The following is a 23471-nucleotide window of genomic DNA, read 5'->3' as shown; positions in this document are numbered from 1 at the left end:
ATAATCATCAGAATCGTAGTCTGTGTTGTGTGCATAAATCCAAATAATCCTAAAAGACACAACAGTCGGCAGTAGTGTAATATCATTTTTTAATTTTTAATTTGAAAAATAACTTACATAAATCTCTGTACTCAACCATACTTGACCAAGACATAGCCTTGGCATTAACACATTGCACCAAAAAAGAAAATGAAAAGGCATTCAAAAGGATAAATTACATATGTCTTTTTCATCATGTGAGGCATTTTTCCTGCTCCAGAAGAGTGTCGTCACGGAATCTCGTTTATTCAAATTCTGACATCTAAAAAGGTATGTACAATGGAAATCAAAAACGTAAAATATATACCGCAGTGACAAAAGTTCCCTTGGACGTGAAATTGGTTATCCCCGCTTGGAGAAGGAATAATGCCCCAGTTCAATTTCATTTAGACATACTGCAACCATAAGATTCTGTATACCTCCCACACGTGAGAAGTAGTTCTTTTTTTTTCTTTTTTTTTACTAAAAATAGAAAATAAAAAATAATCAGGTGTTGGCTTTTAAATGAAACTAACAAAAATATAGTAAATCAATATTCTCATTCAAACAAAAGCAAAACATTTTATGTGGCAATATCCCATATTGTTTGAACTTGTGATGAGCTCATTTCATAGAGAGTGCTTGTCTCGAACCCCAGCAACTTGTGTTCTTTTTGCAGGTTTGCTGCCTCTTGATGACTTATAGACCTTTTGTGTTGTACCAATACACATTATTTTTGCATGTTTGTCAACAATACTGAAAGAAAATACACTTGTAATCCCCCCCCCCACCCCTCCCCGTTAATAGAAAATAGGTTCCTCGTCACTTTTCTCCTCATATCCTCAAAGAAAACATGAGTGGAATGTTTTGTTAAACCTTCGCTGGATGGTCACCCGGAAGACCGAAAAAACTAATTTAGTCGTGTTGGATTTTAAGGTGAGGGAGAAAAATGAATGAAGTTGACATGCACTGTACAAGAAATTGCTAAAAAATTCCAAATATCCTCTTTTATCAAACATGCTGAGTTACTTTAAGGTGTGCCCAAGCCATGTTGCAGATAATCCTTTTCAACATGCTTGTTAAAGAAATCAAATTCAAACTGAAATGCATATCAAAACAATATTGAGGTGTGAAGTAAGCAGTCCTAAAAGGTGGACACTATCAGGGGACTGGACAATGGTCGTATAATGAAACAGTACAATGTGAAGTACCCTGGGACAAAAATGTACAATTTGCACATCATGTTTATCTTCATGAGGCTTGAGCCTTTTACCTTTTTGAAATAAATCATTTACATTTATTTGTACCTTTTTTTTTTAATCGTCACACAAACATCATCTGTTAAATACTCCCGGATGTCCCCTTATCTTGCTGACTTATGAATGTTCTAAAGACGGTTAAGCAATGACTTCTTTCCGAGTCACCGTGTTGCATTCACTCCCCCCGACTTAAAACCATGCACGGGTGAAATTTATCTTTAAAAAATAATATCAACTGCCAAAAAACGGCTGATCAGTTTGATTCACTTTTCTTGTCTTCTTTTTTTTTTTTTTTTTTTTTGCCAGTTACAGCCTCAAGAAAATAATTGTCTTCTGTTTTTTTTTACTGAGCTAAATTGGTCTGTCCATGCAAATGAACGAAAACAGGAAAATATATTTTTCTCAGATAATTGTCATACAATATATCAAAAGAGAAAGCAAGAAAAAAAAAAAAACAACCAAGATGGTAGATTGCACGTCTTTTTCATTGGGGTTTTGATGACTTTGCTAATTTGTAGCCTTGGGTTCATTGGTTGAGCACATAAACGAGAATCTGAAAGCGAACAGGGGGTAAAAAGTAATCGACTCCAAAAACTGGCGTGACCAAGCGTGTGATGAAAACCGCCATCGTCCCCTTCAGACATGAAACGGGAACAAAATAAATGAAAAAAAATAAATAAATAAATAAATGAAAGCATCTATTTTTCATTCCAAAAGGGCTTCTGTAGAACTCATTTCGTGGTTCTCAGTGCTGACCCCCATGGCTTCGGATTGGATGAAAACCTGGAGATGACGGATTCCTCGTGCTAAGGAGTTCATTCCAGTTTCGTCCCAAGAAGAAGAAGAACGACGGCCGGCGTTCCCGGCCGCTGAGCGCTTGCGATGCGCTTTCACCGCGTGCACCGTGTGTGCGACGCTTTTTTTTGCTCAAAACACAGGCTCACCTTTGCTCCCCTAGAAACAGGCTCAGAAGACACAACATCAAGCATGCAGTGTAACTGGGGGGGCGTGGCCTTCCATCGCAACATCGGCTGCTACAACGACGCTAATCAGTCAGCACGCTGCTATGACCGCGAGAAACTGTCCAGCGAGGACTGGGAAGCTCTTCTTGTTAGGGGGGCCAGGGTCGGGTCCACCAGTGAGGAGGGAGGAAAGAGCTTGAACCAGCCAATCACCATGTTGGACAGGTCCAACTCATCTAACAGTATCTGAACTGCTCCCATGAAAGATTTATGGTCCATGCGTCCATAGTCGCCCCAGACAATCACCTGGAAGAAGCAAAAAAAGTGAGGCTATATACTGTGAATCAGGGGCGACTGAAAACAGCTTTCGTTGTACAAAACCCAAAACCAGTGAAGTTGTATCGTAAATAAACAATTTGCAAATCCGTTTCAACTTAAATTCAATTGTATAGACTGCAAAGACAAGATATTTAAAGGCCTACTGAAACCCACTACTACCGACCACGCAGTCTGATAGTTTATACATCAATGATGAAATATTAACATGGCAACACATGCCAATACGGCCTTTTATAAACACCGGGTCTCAGCTCTGTTATTTTCCGTTTTTTTGACTATTTTTCGGAACCTTGGAGACATCATGCCTCGACGGTGTGTTGTCGGAGGGTGCAACAACACTAACAGGGAGGGATTCAAGTTGCACCACTGGCCCGAAGATGCCAAAGTGTCTGCCGCCAGACCCCCATTGAATGTGCTGGAGTTTCTCCACATTTTACCGGCGATGCTAAGGCAGACATGGCACAGAGATGTATGGATTACCTGCAGATGCATTTGCAACGATAGTCAACGAAATCACAAAGGTGAGTTTTGTTGCTGTTGACTGCCAGCTAATCGATGCTAACATGCTACGCTAATGGGGTTTCTTGTTGAAAACATCGCGGAATGATTCCTTGTGTTTCCTTGTTTAAAATACCCGGAGGTGAAGCTTTACTATGGATCAGAGCGGTCAAGCTAACATGGATCCCGACCACATGTCAACCGGCAGGTTTCGGTGAGAGAATTGTGGTAAAAAGTCGCCTCTTACCGGAGATCAGCGGAACTTCTGTCGTGCTGCTGCTGCCGTGACTAATTGTGAATTATATTTATATAGCGCTTTTCTCTAGTGACTCAAAGCGCTTTACATAGTGAAACCCAATATCTAAGTTACATTTAAACCTGTGTGGGTGGCACTGGGAGCACGTGGGTAAAGTGTCTTGCCCAAGGTCACAACGGCAGTGACTAGGATGGCGGAAGCGGGAATCGAACCTGCAACCCTCAAGTTGCTGACGCGGCCACTCTACCAACCGAGCTATACCGCCCCACAAGACACCCGCGGACACACCCCCTCCGACTATCAGGTACTATTTAATCTCACTAAAACACTAGCAACACAATAGAAAGATAGGGATTTCCTAGAATTATCCTAGTAAATGTGTCTAAAAACATCTTAATCTCTCACAATCCAATCGCCTTTTTTTTTTTACTTTATTTTTTTATTTTTAGTCCTCCGCTATCAATATCCTCAGTCACAAATGTTATATCCTCGCTCAAATTAATAGGGAAATTGTCGTTTTCTCGGTCCGAATAGCTCTTTTTGTTGGAGGCTCCCATTAAAAACAATGTGAGGATGTGAGGAGCTATTATCGACCAAAAGTTGCCAACTTTATCGTCGATGTTCTCTACTAAATCCTTTCAGCAAAAATATGGCAATATCGCGAAATGATCAAGTATGACACATAGAATGGACCTGCTATCCCCGTTTAAATAAGAGAATCTCACTTCAGTAGGCCTTTAATGTTCCAACTGAGAAAATATATATTTTTTGTTTCCAAATAATCATTAACTTAGAATTTAATGGCAGCAACATATTGCAAACAAGTTGACAGAGGGGCATTTTTACCACTGTGTTACATGGCCTTTCCTTACAAATATATATATAAATATACAGTATCTATATTTTACCATTTAGGTAATAATGGCTTTAGACACCCCTGCAATAAATGAAAGTTTTTTTCCCTTACCTGTAAAACTTTGCCCCCGGGTTTCTCCTCAAACGGCAGTTGCTGCTGGTAAAGAGGATCCAAGGTTTTCCTTGCTACTTTTGTTTTCTTTTTGGCTATGCAGACTCCGTTTTCCAAAAGGTAGACCTTGACATACGGTGCTGGGAAGAAAGGAGAGGACATCAGACGTCACTGTCATACTCCAAGAAGTGAGTTTTCTCTTTATTATTATTCGTGGGTCCAGATTTCATCCACACACCGCCGTAGCGTAACTACCTGGCAGCGCCTTGGAACCTGGTTTTCCTACAAGGCCACGAGCTCTGATGACCTCCACCTCCAGTGCTCCTTTCTTATCCACCATGCCGATTTGGATGTCCCCTGGACAAAAATGCAAAACATCAATGCCTGCTCCAGCTGAGGGGCTGGGTGGCAACGCTTCCCAGTACGGATTCACATTTCTTACCCATTGGTGGAGTAGCCAATGTCTGCCGTCCCACCAGCTGGGCAGGTCCCAGTCCATCCAGAAAGTCACTGAACTGAGCATCCGATGACAGCCTCACACCTGGGAAGATGAGACTGGAACAGAGAAAAGAGGTAAGTGTTACCACCTATGTCTGTATCAATTCAGGTGAACAGCTGACTAAAGTAAAGGTACCAGGATTCTCTGGGCAGTAAATCTTTCACAAGTGTTCAGGTTACCTTTAAAGACGTTCCGCCTCTCATCTGAACAGGCTCCAATAGTTCATGCTAAAAGACTCGATAAATAGCTCGAGTCTGAGGGGATGGTGTTGTAGCCAAGTATTTATTCTAGGACTACAGCAGGGGCGCTCACACTTTTTCTGCAGGCGAGCTACTTTTCAATTGACCAAGTCGAGGAGATCTACCTCATTCCTATTTATAATTTATATTTATTTATTTATGAAAGAGACATTTTTGTTAACAAGTTAATGGTGTTTAATGATAATACAAGCATAGTTAACACACATAGATTCCTTTCTTTCATGAAGACAAGAATATAAGTTGGTGTATTTGATTCTGATGACTTGCATTGATTGGAATTAGACAGTGGTGCTGATAACGTCCGCATTTTCAAATGGAGGAAAAAAAAAAGTCCTCCTTTCTGTCCAATACCACATGAAAGTGGTTGGATTTGGCATCTCATTTGTCCAACTTGCATACTCGTTTTTAAACACTTTGTTATGAGAGTAGCATATGTGTGTGGCCCTTTAATGTCTGGCAGCAGGTGAGTGACGTCAGTGACTGTGCGGGTGGGCAAGCAAGTGAGAAAGCGGTCGCTGAGGGCGGGGGAGAAATACATTGGCATCAAACTCCGTAGCTTGTGCACGCTAGCTTTCTGAGACTCTTATTTTGTTAGCACAGGCAGGATGAAACAGGTCTTTTATGGTGAAGACAGGAACTGTGCAGTCGGTCTTTAGAGTTTTGACAGTAGGTACGGAGTCTCTAGAAATAAAATGTGTTTCTCTGCGTCCGCCCTGTTAGTGATTTTTTTCTTAAATATGAGCTCGCAGCAGCCAGCGTCATCTCACAAGATCCTCGGGTGCCGAGAATGTCAAACAACTGACGAAAGTGAAGTCTTGGTATGATTGATGATTGCTCATTTTTATGTCTATTTTTTAATGCCTGGCTTGAGATCGACTGACACACCCTCCGAGATCGACCAGTCGATCGCGATCGACGTAATGCCCACCCCTGGACTACAGCTAAAGAATGCATACTTAGATCCAGCACCATTCCCTCAGACTAGAGCCAAAGTATAACATACTTGGATCCAGATCACTTCCCCCAGACTAGAGCCAAAGTATAACATACTTGGATCCAGATCACTTCCCCCAGACTAGAGCCAAGGTATAACATACTTGGATCCAGATCCATTCCCTCAGACTAGAGCCAAAGTATAACATACTTGGATCCAGATCACTTCCCCCAGACTAGAGCCAAGGTATAACATACTTGGATCCAGATCCATTCCCTCAGACTAGAGCCAAAGTATAACATACTTGGATCCAGATCACTTCCCCCAGACTAGAGCCAAGGTATAACATACTTGGATCCAGATCCATTCCCTCAGACTAGAGCCAAAGTATAACATACTTGGATCCAGATCACTTCCCCCAGACTAGAGCCAAGGTATAACATACTTGGATCCAGATCCATTCCCTCTGACTAGAGCCAAAGTATAACATACTTGGATGCAGATCCATCCCCTTAAGACTCGAGCTAAATAATAACATACTTGGATCTTTCACACTATCTCCTTAAGAGTAGAGCTAAAGAGTAGCATACTTGGGTCCAGAATAATCCCCTCCGACTAGAACTAAAGAGTAACATACTTGGATCCAACACGTTTTTTTCCTCCATAATTGAGAAGCACTGCATTAGACAAGGTCAGGATGCCACCCGAACGCCTCCCTAGGGAGGTGTTTAGGGCACGTCCAACCGGTAGGAGGCCACGGGGAAGACCCAGGACACGTTGGGAAGACTATGTCTCCCGGCTGGCCTGGGAACGCCTCGGGATCCCCCGGGAAGAGCTAGACGAAGTGGCTGGGGAGAGGGAAGTCTGGGTTTCCCTGCTTAGGCTGTTGCCCCCGCGACCCGACCTCGGATAAGCGGAAGAAGATGGATGGATGGATGGATGCATTAGACAAAGAAAGCCTGCCGTTTCCTTTAACTTGGACACACATCATTTCCAGGAGTTATCTCAACCCCCCGAGAAGTCTGTGCTTTACTAATGTTTTCCAATTTTGTAAAAAAATGTGTAGAATAAATATTGTATTTCAACACTTTTGTCAAGGAAGATTTGCGTCAGCCTGAGACACATAGTCATTTTGATAGTAGGCTAATACTGTATAGACACTTACATCACGTGGTGCATTCAAGGCACTACATGATGACTTATACAAGGCTTTTATTTTTTATGTGACCCCAGACAGACTTGTATTTTTGGTCTAATATGGCTCTGTCAAAATATTGGGTTGCCGACTCCAGGTCAACAACAGTGATTCTCAAACGGTGTTACGAGTACCAGTAATGATATCAAAGCATCAATTATGTGCAATTATTTTATTTGACTCATTATCTAATTACAGTGTTTAGTTTCCTACATTCAAACACAATTTTACAGTTCGAACTGTGTATAATGTAAAATTATAAAAAATTGCCTGTTAAATAAATCCTCTGCCTTGTTTTTAAGGAATACTTAGGCCTACCACGTTACAGTATTTTTATGTTGGTGAAAACATCTTGAGAACCACTGGTCTAGAACATGTATTTACACATCATCCTCGTGTCTTGTCTGTGAATATTCTCACTCATTCAGGTCATTCCATGCTCAGGACGTTGATTTGATCGCAAACGGACTGTTCAGCTTGTCTTTGTTAAAGTTTTGCTCTCACCCGAGCAGGATTCATTAGTCCATGCTCAAAGACGAGTCGGACGCGATGGTTTCAGATCTTATCCTTTGGCTGGAGGTTAAGTTCTCGGATACAATGACTTGGATGAATGAGATTATGGAAAGACAAGACACTGCTCAGTGGCCTTGTGGTTAGAGTGTACGACCTGAGATCAGTAGGTTGGGAGTTCAAACCCTGGCCGAGTCATACCAAAGAAAAATGGGACCCATTAGCTCCCTGCTTGGCATTCAGCATCAAGGGTTGGAATTGGGGGGTAAATCACCAAAATTATTCCCGAGCGTGGCCACCGCTGCTGCTTACTGCTCTCCTCACCTCCCAGGGGGTGAAACAAGGGGATGCAGAGGGTGATTTCACCACACCTCGTGTGTGTGTGACTATCAGTGGTACTTTAACTTTAACTTGGAAGATGCACAAATACATGTTCTATATTGTTTGATCTCATCAGCTGGAGCCTATCCCAGCTGACTTCGGGTAACAGACCTAGACGGGTTGCAAGCCAATCACAGCACACGCATAATTAAAAAAAAATCAATCTCACACCAATTTTAGAGTCTCTAACATTCATGTTTTTTTACATTGCAGGAATAATTCCACGCAAACACACACATGTTGTAACAAAAATTGCCAGACTGTAAGGCAGCTGTGCACTACTCCTCTACACCAGTGGTTCATAACCTTTTTTCAGTGATGTACCCCCTGTGAACATTTTGTTAATTCAAGTACCCCCTAATCAGAGCAAAGCATTTTTGGTTGAAAAAAGGAGATAAAGAAGTAAAATACAGCACTATGTCATCAATTTGTGATTTATTAAATTGTATAACAGTGCAAAATATTGCTCATTTGTAGTGGTCTTTCTTGAACTATTTGGAATAAAAAGATATAAAAATAACCAAATACTTGTTGAAAAATAAACAAGTGATTCAATTATAAATAAAGATGTCTACACATAGAAGTAATCATCAACTTAAAGTGCCCTCTTTGGGGATTGTAATAGAGATCCATCCGGATTCATGAACTTAATTCTAAACATTTCTTCACAAAAAAAGACATCTCTAACATCAATATTTAAGGAACATGTCCACAAAAAATATTGCATCGTTGCATTTCTTTTCACAGTTTATGAACTTACATTCATATTTTGTTGAAGTATTATTCAATGAATACATTTATAAAGGACTTTTGAATTGTACCTATTTTTTTAGAATATTTAAAAAAAATCTCACGTACCCCTTGACATACCTTCAAGTACCCCCATGGGTACGCGTACCCCTAATTGAGAACCACTGCTCTACGCTACCTATCAATAAGCAGATTAATGTGTTCCTGCAAATCCAAACTCAAGGTAGGTGCTGGTCTGCTTACTTTCCCTCGGAGCTGTAGCTGTTCATGCTGCCATCTGTGGACTCTCGGCTGGCCTGTCGAGTCATCCTGCTCCTCATTTCCACCGCCAGCCCCGTCTCTGTGCTCCTCTGGATGGTGCTACGCAACTTCTTGCCTCCCGCTTCTGTACACACACACACAAGCCATGCAAGAGGAAACAGGGCAGTTAGAAAAGAACGTCAATCTACCGTATGTTTGGCTCTGAATACTGCGACACTTTTATTTTGACAAAACAATAGCTCCGAAAGGTCTGGGAGCTTCTCCGCCTCTAAACATCCAGCATCTGCTTCCTTTACAGAAGCTAATCCAACATGACAGCTGACTGCTCCCGTCAGCCTGCAACCACTCATCTCGCTCAGACCTCCCAGCCTGCATGTTAGCCACATGGCAGATCCACCTCAACTCACGTCCAGGATCCACTAAAAGACACAACTTTTTATAGGCATGCTTCCTTTTCCACTCGAGAAGCTCCTGTGACGTGAAGTCATTTAGCCTTGAAATCTCAGCGATTCAATCCGCCGGCTGCAGTTTACAATAGGAGCAGCAAGGACGAAGGCCGTCTCTGACGTGGGCGGCAGCTCATTGAGCTCCAATACTTGTCGGCCATTATTAATGAAATAAGTATAGACAGCTTTCACAGATTGGAAGAACGTTTGCTCTGGTACGGATGAAATCACAACAAAAATGTGGACAACTTGGCCTCAGTGTTACCATGAATTGATTAACGTGGACTCCGACTTAAACAAGTTAAAAAAAACGTATTTCGGTGTTACCATTTAGTGGTCAATTGTACGGAATATGTACTGAACTGTGCAATCTACTAATAAAAGTCTCAATCAATCAAATACATGAATTTATAAGCTCACTGAAAGCAAGGTGATGTACGATCATTATTAGTACTTGTTGGTGTGGTGGAATGGTCCGAAACTTAACTGCGAACAAAGTGGTTTTAGTACAAAAGTTTTAATTACCCAATATCAAAAAGTACAGGTTGGATTAAATTGCCCATGCAAACAGACATCATCCCCCAGAGGATCCAGAATTAAACAAAAACATGCAAATCATATCAAATGTTGGTCCACTGGCTTTTTATATGATTCCCTCATGTGTCAAGGTCTTTTTGTTTTGCAACTGCTTGTTCCAAAACAAAATGGGAATTCCTTAGTCACAACAAACAGTCATCACATTTTGTAGACTGGTTGGCGTGACCCCAAATTCAACTTTCCCCTACTTTTCTCTTCCAGTGAGAATCAGCACCTCCAAGTCCGAGTCCATGGTTCTCGCCCGGAAAAGGGTGGAGTGCCATCTCCGGGTTGGGGAGGAGACCCTGCCCCAAGTGGAGGAGTTCAAGTACCTAGGAGTCTTGTTCACGAGTGAGGGAAGAGTGGATCATGAGATCGACAGGCGGATCGGTGCGGCGTCTTCAGTAATGCGGACGTTGTACCGATCCGTTGTGGTGAAGAAGGAGCTGAGCCGGAAGGCAAAGCTCTCAATTTACCGGTCGATCTACGTTCCCATCCTCACCTATGGTCATGAGCTTTGGGTCATGACCGAAAGGATAAGATCACGGGTACAAGCGGCCGAAATGAGTTTCCTCCGCCGTGTGGCGGGGCTCTCCCTTAGAGATAGGGTGAGAAGCTCTGTCATCCGGGAGGAACTCAAAGTAAAGCCGCTGCTCCTCCACATCGAGAGGAGCCAGATGAGGTGGTTCGGGCATCTGGTCAGGATGCCACCCGAACGCCTCCCTAGGGAGGTGTTTAGGGCACGTCCAACCGGTAGGAGGCCACGGGGAAGACCCAGGACACGTTGGGAAGACTATGTCTCCCGGCTGGCCTGGGAACGCCTCGGGATCCCCCGGGAAGAGCTAGACGAAGTGGCTGGGGAGAGGGAAGTCTGGGTTTCCCTGCTTAGGCTGTTGCCCCCGCAACCCGACCTTGAATAAGCGGAGGATGATGGATGATGGATGGATGGATGGATGCAGAATAGACTTTTTGATAGACTTTATTTTTTGGATCTCAACAGACACAAAATATGATTGAAAAGTCAGAAATTCCACTACATAGGTAATGGACTTTACTGGATGAAACAAATGGATTTATTGTTGGACTCATAAAGAATCGAGTCATGTTGGGAGCAACATGGCTCTAAGATAAAACAATTACTGTAACTTTTGGTATCATCTGTCAATCTAATCTGATAAAATTGGAGGTGGTGTCACAACGTGCATACCTGTTAAATGGGCTTTTACTTTCCAACGTCCTTCATCTACCTACGGCTCGCAGTATTAGAGGGAAATGGGCGTTCCGTATCTCCCCCGAGGATATTTTGACATGGGAATTGAACCCACCAACATTAGTTTGGTAGTCAACTATTTAAATAGCTAAACCACGCATGACAAATAAACTTACTTATACTTTTGTCGCTTATTTAGCCTGGTGTTGATTAGACAATTAGGGTTATTTGTCATGAACACACATTCTGGAGGTAAGCCATAACAAAGCATCAACTATATTTAGAATGTGTTGGTTTAGAACTGTCTTGTTAATAGGCCATCTGGGTATTTAACAACAGTTGTTTTTCGAAAGAAAACTTCATTGTCATGATCTTACATAACAGCTATTAGTTTCTATAATATTTACTGTCCAGCCGTCTTCCTAATGTTTCCATTTCCTGTTTGTCTTTACCTCTTGTCTTTACCTGTCTCTGAATGGCAACCATTACACCTCTGTCCCTGGTTGCCAATCAGGATGTTTTTTTTTAATTTTCTATGCCAGCCCAGTCCTGTGCACTATGTATGTTTTCGTTTCCCTAATAAAAGGGCTTTAGCTTGCACTTCGCCTGCTTCTTTCTGCATCCCCATGTCTAGCATTAAAAGATTACAGTTGGTACAAAATGCGGCTGCTAGACTTTTGACAAGAACAAGAAAGTTTGATCACATTACGCCTGTACTGGCTCACCTGCACTGGCTTCCTGTGCACTTAAGATGTGACTTTAAGGTTTTACTACTCACGTATAAAATACTACACGGTCTAGCTCCATCTTATCTTGCCGATTGTATTATACCATATGTCCCGGCAAGACATCTGCGTTCAAAGGACTCCGGCTTATTAGTGATTCCCAAAGCCCAAAAAAAGTCTGCGGGCTATAGAGCGTTTTCCGTTCGGGCTCCAGTACTCTGGAATGCCCTCCCGGTAACAGTTCGCGATGCCACCTCAGTAGAAGCATTTAAGTCTCACCTTAAAACTCATTTGTATACTCTAGCCTTTAAATAGACTCCCTTTTTAGACCAGTTGATCTGCCGTTTCTTTTCTTTTTCTTCTATGTCCCACTCTCCCGTGTGGAGGGGGTCCGGTCCGATCCGGTGGCCATGTACTGCTCGCCTGTGTATCGGCTGGGGACATCTCTGCGCTGCTGGTCCGCCTACGCTTGGGATGGTTTCCTGCTGGCTCCGCTGTGAACGGGACTCTCGCTGCTGTGTCTTGGATCCTCTTTGGACTGGACTCTCGCGACTGTGTTGTATCCATTGTGGATTGAACTTTCACAGTATCATGTTAGATCCGCTCGACATCCATTGCTTTCCTCCTCTCTAAGGTTCTCATAGTCATCATTGTCACCGATGTCCCACTGGGTGTGAGTTTTCCTTGCCCTTATGTGGGCCTACCGAGGATGTCGTGGTGGTTTGTGCAGCCCTTTGAGACACTAGTGATTTAGGGCTATATAAGTAAACATTGATTGATTGATTGATTGATCCTGGGGTCCAGATCAACAACACCAAACACAACATTCAGAGGCGTTATTACCCTCCTAAAAGCCAGTGCCGATGTCTATGGACATGCATGTCGTTGTTTTCTGACAAAAGAAATAGACAACAAACACATGTCCACTGCAGAGGACATCTGCAGCCTGTATGGTGCAGTAATTGTATAAAATATATGACACAATTTTGGTAAATAAGTTGCTGAACATGGACTATACCACATACAGTTTGGTTGCCAATACTATAGCTGTCAAATACCAGTTGTTTTTAAATGTAAAACCACTCGAGTGGACCAGCCCGACAGAAGTATGGTATTAATAACGGATTAGATTTATAGAACACTTTTCTGTACACCCAAAGCAATTTACAATGAGAACCCATCAGTCATTCACTCAACATTCACACATGATGGTGGTAAGCTACATTTGTAGCCACGGCCTGCCCTCGTGTAGACTGAAACTTGGCAGCCAATACAGGCCAAACATTAATTCACATTCATAGGCCAGCGTGGGAGAAGACATTGTCTTGCCCAAGGACACAATGCCAGTGACTTGGATGGCAGAAGCTGGATTCGTACCGGAAACCCCTTAAGTTCTGGACGATTGTGCTACCATCTGAGTCCCGCCGCCCAAAATGTGAAATGTAAAACCAATCAAGTAGACCAGCCCGACAGAAGTATGATATTAATAATGGATTAGATATATATATATATATATATATATATATATATATATATATATATACATAGCACTTTTCTATACACCGAAAGCAATTGATTCACTCAACTTTGGTGGTAAGCAACATTTGTAGCCACTGATGCGTTCGTGTAGACTGACAGAAACTTGGCAGCCAATACGGACCAAACATTAATTGACATTCATAGACCAGTGTGGGTGAAGACATTGTCTTGCCCAATTGTGTCAGAAGCTGGATTCGTACCGGAAACCCCTTAAGTTCTGGACGATTGCGCTACCATCTGAGCCACGCCGCCCAAAATGTGAGGGTTCAGAAGTTGAAGGTTGTTTTTTTGGCAGAAAAAGAAGGTCAATACTGAGGATGACCTACAACGCAGCAATTAGGTCTGGATGCAGTAGAACAGCTTGATTTGAATAGAAGTTGTTTGTATCAGTTCAATATCGAAATTAAGGACTCAAAACAATTTTCTAATGCATCACAAAAGAAAATAATGTAAAAGGATTTAAGTACACAATAAAACCATTGGAGACACAACTGTAAATTATATCCATCCATCCATTTCCTACCGCTTATTCCCTTTGGGGTGGCTGGTGCCTATCTCAGCTACAATCGGGCGGAAGGCGGGATACACCCTGGACAAGTCGCACAGATAGACAGAACACATTCACACTCACATTCACACACTAGGGCCAATTTTAGTGTTGCCAATCAACCTATCCCCAGGTGCATGTCTTTGGAAGTGGGAGGAAGCCGGAGTACCCGGGGAGGACATGCAAACTCCACACAGAAAGATCCCGAGTCGCGGGATTGAACCCTGACTACTCAGGACCTTCGTATTGTGAGACAGACGCACTAACCCCTCTCCCATCGTGAAGCCCGTAAATTCAATCAATCAATCAATGTTTACTTATATAGCCCTAAATCACTAGTGTCTCAAAGGGCTGCACAAACCACCACGACATCCTCGGTAGGCCCACATAAGGGCAAGGAAAACTGACACCCAGTGGGACGTCGGTGACAATGATGACTATGAGAACCTTAGAGAGGAGGAAAGCAATGGATGTCGAGCGGGTCTAACATGATACTGTGAAAGTTCAATCCACAATGGATCCAACACAGTCGCGAGAGTCCAGTCCAAAGCGGATCCAACACAGCAGCGAGAGTCCCGTTCACAGCGGAGCCAGCAGGAAACCATCCCAAGCGGAGGCGGATCAGCATCGCAGAGATGTCCCCAGCCGATACACAGGCAAGCAGTACATGGCCACCGGATCGGACCGGACCCCCTCCACACGGGAGAGTGGGACATAGAAGAAAAAGAAAAGAAACGGCAGATCAACTGGTCTAAAAAGGGAGTCTATTTAAAGGCTAGAGTATACAAATGAGTTTTAAGGTGAGACTTAAATGCTTCTACTGAGGTGGCATCTCGAACTGTTACCGGGAGGGCATTCCAGAGTACTGGAGCTCGAACGGAAAACGCTCTATAGCCCGCAGACTTTTTTTGGGCTTTGGGAATCACTAACAAGCCGGAGTCCTTTGAACGCAGATTTCTTGCCGGGACATATGGTACAATACAATCGGCAAGATAGGATGGAGCTAGACCGTGTAGTATTTTATACGTAAGTAGTAAAACCTTAAAGTCACATCTTAAGTGCACAGGAAGCCAGTGCAGGTGAGCCAGTACAGGCGTAATGTGATCAAACTTTCTTGTTCTTGTCAAAAGTCTAGCAGCCGCATTTTGTACCAACTGTAATCTTTTAATGCTAGACATGGGGAGACCCGAAAATAATACGTTACAGTAGTCGAGGCGAGACGTAACAAACGCATGGATAATGATCTCAGCGTCTTTATATCACTTGTTCCAAATACTAAATCTCTGGTTTTCATTAGCTGAGTATTTCTCTACAAATCGAGAGTCTGGCCTGGCGAACAGAATGTTGGCACATCCAACATTCAATTCCGATATTACCTTGTCTCCTGAGAAAAAAGCTACTGAATACAAAAGATGTGTCCAAGCGTCCCTCGGTCTCCTCTTACCTCCATCGTCTTCATCGAAGGAGTTCATGCAGGGGAAGTAGACCGCCAGGGCTTCGAAAGATGCGGACAAGCTCATCTTGCTTTGGGAGCGCTGGATACGCATCCCGGCAACGGGAGCAGAGGTGTCGTGTCCCTGCCTGCCCATGGTGACCGGCGGGCCCGCTCTCAAATTCAGCGGATCGATTGAGCGACACTAGCGAATATCAGGTTTGTGTTAGGGGATGGATTCTCTGCCGCTGCCTGGTCTGAGCCGTGGATGCTCCCTCAGTGGCTGAGTCTGCTGTGCGTCTGATGCTCCCTGCAGCACCTTTTTCTTCTGCTGGGAGGGGAGAGAGCTGCACCACACTCCACCAATCACAGGGCGTCTCCACCGACCGTATGGGTGAGCAAGCTCTACCTAGAGATACGCCCCCCCCCCCTCCCCCCTTCTCCGAGTCCATTTGCACCAATTCATTTGCCTCCATTGACTTGTTCTTTTCCACCGCTGCTAGACTGCGCCGTTCATCCCTGCTATATTCCTTCAATTTCATCACTTATCATATTTTCCAACCCCTCCTCCTCCTCACATGCTAACCACAGAGGCCAATGAAAACAAGCCGTCTTCATGCCTGCCAGCAGCCACGCTCGACTCGGAACGTGCCAGATTCAGTGCCTTTATAGTTCTCAGTGCCCTTACTACCATAACACAGCTGTGTTGACCGAGGAGGAATTCTTGTTTGTGCAGAAATGAGAAATCCAGGAGACGATCACGTTCGCACGCTCGACATTTGCCATCCATCAACAGCTCCTTCTTCAGTTTCCCTTCAACAATAACAGAGCACGTGCCCACAGAAACATCACAGATGTTTTGTGTGAGTTGAAGTCAAACGGAGCCAAGAATGAACCCTTTTTGAGGTCAACCTGTTTTAAACCTTCAAGGTTTAATATCAAAGTACGAGGTAGAGCTGGGTGATGTTAAAGTTAAAGCATTTCAGTAGAAGCATTTAAGTCTCATCTTAAAACTCATCTGTATACTCTAGCCTTTAAATAGACCTCCTTTTTAGACCAGTTGATCTGCCGCTTCTTTTCTTTCTCCTATGTCCCCCCCTCCCTTGTGGAGGGGGTCCGGTCCGATGACCATGGATGAAGTACTGACTGTCCAGAGTCGAGACCCAGGATGGACCGCTCGTCGGGACCCAGGATGGACCGCTCGCCTGTATCGGTTGGGGACATCTCTACGCTGCTGATCCGCTTGAGATGGTTTCCTGTGGACGGGACTCTCACTGCTGTCTTGGAGCCACTATGGATTGAACTTTCACAGTATCATGTTAGACCCGCTCGACATCCATTGCTTTCGGTCCTCTAGAGGGGGGGGGGGTTGCCCACATCTGAGGTCCTCTCCAAGGTTTCTCATAGTCAGCATTGTCACTGGCGTCCCACTGAATGTGAATTCTCCCTGCCCACTGGGTGTGAGTTTTCCTTGCCCTTTTGTGGGTTCTTCCGAGGATGTTGTAGTCGTAATGATTTGTGCAGTCCTTTGAGACATTTGTGATTTGGGGCTATATAAATAAACATTGATTGATTGATTGAAAGTACCAATGATTGTCACACACATACTAGATGTGGCGAAATTATTCTCTGCATTTGACCCATCACCCTTGATCACCCCCTGGGAGGTGAGGGGAGCAGTGGGCAGCAGCAGTGCCGTGCCCGGGAATTATTTATGGTGATTTAACCCCCAATTCCAACTATTAATGCTGAGTCTGGTAATGGGAAGTAATGGGTCCCATTTTTATAGTCTTTGGTATGACTCGGCCAGGATTTGAACTCACGACCTACCGATCTGAAGGCGGACACTGTAGCCACTAGGCCACTGAGTAGGTATCAATATACTCGACATATCGCGGGTTTGTCTCTGTGCAATATAGAAAAAGGACTATATCGTGATATTCGAGTATACGTTCTCACGCAGTTGCTTTTAGCTGCTGGCATTACACTACAGGCTCTCCACGCTCTTTCTTGTATGTCCTTCTCACAGACAGCTAGCACACCTTCTTACATACGTCACATACAGTACTGTCACGTCATACAAACCCCGTTTCCATATGAGTTGGGAAATTGTGTTAAATGTAAATATAAACGGACTACAATGATTTGCTAATCATTTTCAACCCATATTCAGTTGAATATGCTATAAAGACAACATATTTGATGTTAAAACTGACATTTTTTTTTTTTTTCAAATAATCTTTAACTTTATAATTTGATGCCAGCAACACGTGAAAAAGTTGGGAAAGGTGGCAATAAATACTGATAAAGTTGAGGAATGCTCATCAAACACTTCAATCAATCAATCAATGTTTACTTATATAGCCCTAAATCACTAGTGTCTCAAAGGGCTGCACAAACCACCACGACATCCTCGGTAGGCCCACATAAGGGCAAGGAAAACTCACACCCAGTGGGACGTCGGTGACAATGATGACTATGAGAACCTTAGAGAGGAGGAAAGCAATGGATGTCGAGCGGGTCTAACATGATACTGTGAAAGTTCAATCCACAATGGATGCAACACAGTCGCGAGAGTCCAGTCCAAAGCGGAGCCAGCAGGAAACCATCCCAAGCGGAGGCGGATCAGCAGCGCAGAGATGTCCCCAGCCGATACACAGGCAAGCAGTACATGGCCACCGGATCGGACCGGACCCCCTCCACAAGGGAGAGAGGGACATAGAAGAAAAAGAAAAGAAACGGCAGATCAACTGGTCTAAAAAGGGAGTCTATTTAAAGGCTAGAGTATAAAAATGAGTTTTAAGGTGAGACTTAAATGCTTCTACTGAGGTAGCATCTCGAACTGTTACCGGGAGGGTATTCCAGAGTACTGGAGCCCGAACGGAAAACGCTCTATAGCCCGCAGACTTTTTTTGGGCTCTAGGAATCACTAACAAGCCGGAGTCCTTTGAACGCAGATTTCTTGCCGGGACATATGGTACAATACAATCGGCAAGATAGGATGGAGCTAGACCGTGTAGTATTTTATACGTAAGTAGTAAAACCTTAAAGTCACATCTTAAGTGCACAGGAAGCCAGTGCAGGTGAGCCAGTACAGGCGTAATGTGATCAAACTTTCTTGTTCTTGTCAAAAGTCTAGCAGCCGCATTTTGTACCAACTGTAATCTTTTAATGCTAGACATGGGAAGACCCGAAAATAATATTTCTCTATTTTGTTTCCTTTTAAATCCTTTTTTACTTTTTATTTTTATATTTTTTTTATATTTTATTTTTCATTTTTAAATTGATCTCAACTCTGTACACTGCTGCTGGAATTTTTCATTTTTCTGAAGGAACTCTCCTGAAGGAATCAATAAAGTACTATCTATCTATCTAATAACTGGGTTATGAATTGTTGAAATAATTTCATGTCAGCTGCTCCTTGCAGCGTGAGCAGGAAGAAATAAGTTGTCCTTTCTAAGAAGGGCAACCTACTCCCAAGAAAGAACCACTTGAAGCGCACAGATTATTGGTCATTTTTGTCTGGGTCAGCACAGCCAACAACAACAACTCTAGACGTACATCTGGGGGAAATTGGACCAAACACAAATGAACTAATTGGGTCATTTTAAATGGCCACTCTTATGGTGTTTCTTTTTCCTATCAGTTTCAGCCTAGGTTTAGACTGGGTACGTTGGTTGGTGTTTTTTCAGCTTCTCCGGCGGTTGGAAACAGACAGCCTGACAGTCCTCTGGATAGAGTTTTTAACAGACATCCATGTTCCTCACTGACCTTCCCCCCCGGAAAAAGCAGCAGTTTGACATTTTTCTTATAGATAATCAGACTATTCCTTATGTTTTCTGCATGTAAAATTATAATTACCCTCTAAAAAAATGTTTTTTTGGTCATCTGATGGCAAGATGGCGGCGCCCGGACGGGCTGCGACACTGCGGTGCTCTTGCTAAAGATGGAACATTTGGCGGAAATGCCGGACAGTTCTGCAGACTTCATGGCTGGCTCGCATCGTGATCACGGACGACCGCCAGACACTTCTGGATATGGACATATCGGGCCGTTTTGGACTGATAGACGCGGGCGTGCTAAACATGCTAACTAGCATGGGGATACGTCGGCGGCTACATCCAGCGGCCTGTGAAGCAGGGGAGTCTAGTAGCAGCGGGGGCCGTCTACGGAGCAGACGCCAGCGGTGTGATCGGAAACGCGGATGTCGAGCGGGGCTAAAAACAAAGCAGAAGGCTAATCCCCACAGAACACCACTTTCCTCCACCCTGAAGACGGATTTAAATAAAGGATGCGAGACTACTGGTCTGGGTAAGGAGTCTGTTAAATTAGAACAAGTTTTTTCTGCTTTGAGTGTTTCAGAGTTGGACATGTGTTTTACCGAGGTGGCTAACTATGATGCGTGCAGTTTATCAAAGCAACAAACAAACAATCGGAAAATCCCCGTTACTGAGGAGGCTAACCATGATGCGTGCAGTTTATCAAAGCAACAATCAAACAATCGGAACATTCCCGTCGTATCAATTCCTAGATATGGTCGTAATTATACTGAATGCACTGGGCATAATAAACACAACATTATTAATATTGCTACTACGGATAATTTGATCAAAAATTCCCTAAAACAGCCCACTACCTATAATATAGGTTTTTTAAACATAAGATCATTGTCTCCCAAAACGTTGTTAGTTAATGATATTATCAGAGACAACAATCTTAACGTCATCGGTCTCAGTGAAACCTGGCTTAAACCAAACGACTTTTTTGCGCTAAATGAGGCATGTCCTCCTAACTTTACACATGCGCATATTCCCCGTCCGCTTAAAAGGGGTGGGGGGGTCGCACTAATATACAACGAAAACTTTAACCTTAGTCCTAACATAAATAATAAATGTAAATCGTTTGAGGTGCTTACTATGAGGTCTGTCACACCGCTGCCTCTACACCTGGCTGTTATCTACCGCCCCCCAGGGCCCTGTTCGGACTTTATCAATGAATTCTCAGAGTTCGTTGCTGATCTAGTGACACACGCCGATAATATAATCATAATGGGGGACTTTAATATCCATATGAATACCCCATCGGACCCACCGTGCGTAGCGCTCCAGACTATAATTGATAGCTGTGGTCTCACACAAATAATAAATGAACCCACGCATCGCAACGGTAATACGATAGACCTAGTGCTTGTCAGGGGTATCACCGCTTCCAAAGTTACGATACTCCCGTATACTAAAGTATTGTCCGATCATTACCTTATAAAATTCGAGGTTCAGACGCATGTTCGTCAAACTAATAATAATAATAACTGCTATAGCAGCCGCAACATTAATACGGCCACAACGACAACTCTTGCTGACCTACTGCCCTCGGTAATGGCACCATTCCCAAATTATGTGGGCTCTATTGATAACCTCACTAACAACTTTAACGACGCCATGCGCGAAACCATTGATAACATAGCACCGCTAAAGTTAAAAAAGGCTCCAAAAAAGCGCACCCCGTGGTTTACAGAAGAAACTAGAGCTCAGAAATTATTATGCAGAAAGCTGGAACGCAAATGGCGCACGACTAAACTTGAGGTGCACCATCAAGCATTTAGTGATGGTTTAATAACTTATAAACGCATGCTTACCTTAGCTAAAGCTAATTATTACTCAAATCTCATCCACCGTAATAAAAACGATCCTAAATTTTTTTTTATTACGGTAGCATCACTAACCCAACAAGGGACTCCTTCCAGTAGCTCCACTCAGCTGATGACTTTATGCAATTCTTTAGTAAGAAAATTGAAGTCATTAGAAAGGAGATTAAAGACAATGCGTCCCAGCTACAACGGGGTTCTATTAACACTGATACGATTGTATATATGGCGGATACTACCCTCCAAAATAGTTTCTCTCGTTTTGATGAAATAACATTAGAGGAATTGTTACAACGTGTAAATGGAATAAAACAAACAACATGTTTACTTGACCCTCTTCCTGGGAAACTGATCAAGGAGCTCTTTGTATTATTAGGTCCATCAGTGCTAAATATTATAAACTTATCACTTTCCTCGGGCACTGTTCCCCTAGCATTCAAAAAAGCGGTTATTCATCCTCTTCTTAAAAGACCTAACCTCGATCCTGACCTCATGGTAAACTACCGACCGGTGTCTCACCTTCCCTTTATTTCAAAAATCCTCGAAAAAATTGTTGCGGAGCAGTTAAATGAACACTTAGCGTCTAACAATCTATGTGAAACCTTTCAATCCGGTTTCAGGGCAAATCACTCGACGGAGACAGCCCTCGCAAAAATGACTAATGATCTATTGCTAACGATGGATTCTGATGCGTCATCTATGTTGCTGCTCCTCGATCTTAGCGCTGCTTTCGATACCGTCGATCATAATATTTTATTAGAACGTATCAAAACACGAATTGGTATGTCAGACTTAGCCCTGTCTTGGTTTAACTCTTATCTTACTGATAGGATGCAGTGTGTCTCCCATAACAATGTGACCTCGGACTACGTTAAGGTAACGTGTGGAGTTCCCCAGGGTTCGGTCCTTGGCCCTGCACTCTTCAGCATCTACATGCTGCCGCTAGGTGACATCATACGCAAATACGGTGTTAGCTTTCACTGTTATGCTGATGACACCCAACTCTACATGCCCCTAAAGCTGACCAACACGCCGGATTGTAGTCAGCTGGAGGCGTGTCTTAATGAAATTAAACAATGGATGTCCGCTAACTTTTTGCAACTCAACGCCAAAAAAACGGAAATGCTGATTATCGGTCCTGCTAGACACCGAACTCTATTTAATAATACAACTTTAACATTTGACAACCAAACAATTAAACAAGGCGACACGGTAAAGAATCTGGGTATTATCTTCGACCCAACTCTCTCCTTTGAGGCACACATTAAAAGCGTTACTAAAACGGCCTTCTTTCATCTCCGTAATATCGCTAAAATTCGCTCCATTCTGTCCACTAAAGACGCTGAGATCATTATCCATGCGTTTGTTACGTCTCGCCTCGACTACTGTAACGTATTATTTTCGGGTCTCCCCATGTCTAGCATTAAAAGATTACAGCTGGTACAAAATGCGGCTGCTAGACTTTTGACAAGAACAAGAAAGTTTGATCACATTACGCCTGTACTGGCTCACCTGCACTGGCTTCCTGTGCACTTAAGATGTGACTTTAAGGTTTTACTACTTACGTATAAAATACTACACGGTCTAGCTCCATCCTATCTTGCCGATTGTATTGTACCATATGTCCCGGCAAGAAATCTCCGTTCAAAGGACTCCGGCTCGTTAGTGATTCCCAAAGCCCAAAAAAAGTCTGCGGGCTATAGAGCGTTTTCCGTTCGGGCTCCAGTACTCTGGAATGCCCTCCCGGTAACAGTTCGAGATGCCACCTCAGTAGAAGCATTTAAGTCTCACCTTAAAACTCATTTGTATACTGTAGCCTTTAAATAGACTCCCTTTTTAGACCAGTTGATCTGCTGTTTCTTTTCTTTTTCTTCTATGTCCCACTCTCCCCTGTGGAGGGGGTCCGGTCCGATCCGGTGGCCATGTACTGCTCGCCTGTGTATCGGCTGGGGACATCTCTGCGCTGCTGATCCGCCTCGACATCTCTGCGCTGCTGAGCCGCCTCCGCTTGGGATGGTTTCCTGCTGGCTCCGCTGTGAACGGGACTCTCGCTGCTGAGTTGGACCCGCTTTGGACTGAACTCTCGCGACTGTGTTGGATCCATTGTGGATTGAACTTTCACAGTATCATGTTAGACCCGCTCGACATCCATTGCTTTCCTCCTCTCTAAGGTTCTCATAATCATTATTGTCACAGACGTCCCACTGGATCATTATTGTCACCGATGTCCCACTGGGTGTGAGTTTTCCTTGCCCTTATGTGG

The 23471-nt window shown here is 43.5% G+C and overlaps 1 protein-coding gene across 31 annotated transcripts in view; it reads right to left on the bottom strand.

The window, feature by feature from the left end:
• Positions 1-1544: 1544 nt before the first annotated feature.
• The window catches only part of rims2a (regulating synaptic membrane exocytosis 2a), a 469036-nt gene continuing 447109 nt past the window's right edge, over positions 1545-23471 (bottom strand). For 30 of the 31 annotated variants that reach the window (XM_061916464.1, XM_061916454.1, XM_061916457.1 and 27 more), the window contains 5 exons: positions 9072-9213; positions 4742-4854; positions 4555-4656; positions 4300-4439; positions 1545-2545 (listed from right to left, as the gene is read on the bottom strand). In XM_061916464.1, the coding sequence (XP_061772448.1) occupies positions 2342-2545; positions 4300-4439; positions 4555-4656; positions 4742-4854; positions 9072-9213 (701 nt within the window). In that variant the 3' untranslated portion in view covers positions 1545-2341. Of the gene's footprint in view, positions 2546-4299; positions 4440-4554; positions 4657-4741; positions 4855-9071; positions 9214-15576; positions 15889-23471 lie in introns of those variants that run through there. The other variant, XM_061916487.1, reaches the window with a different exon arrangement.

The sequence above is a fragment of the Nerophis ophidion genome, linkage group LG11, assembly GCF_033978795.1.
Source record: "Nerophis ophidion isolate RoL-2023_Sa linkage group LG11, RoL_Noph_v1.0, whole genome shotgun sequence".
Lineage (NCBI taxonomy): Eukaryota > Metazoa > Chordata > Actinopteri > Syngnathiformes > Syngnathidae > Nerophis > Nerophis ophidion.
This window is presented reverse-complemented; position numbering and strand designations above follow the sequence as displayed.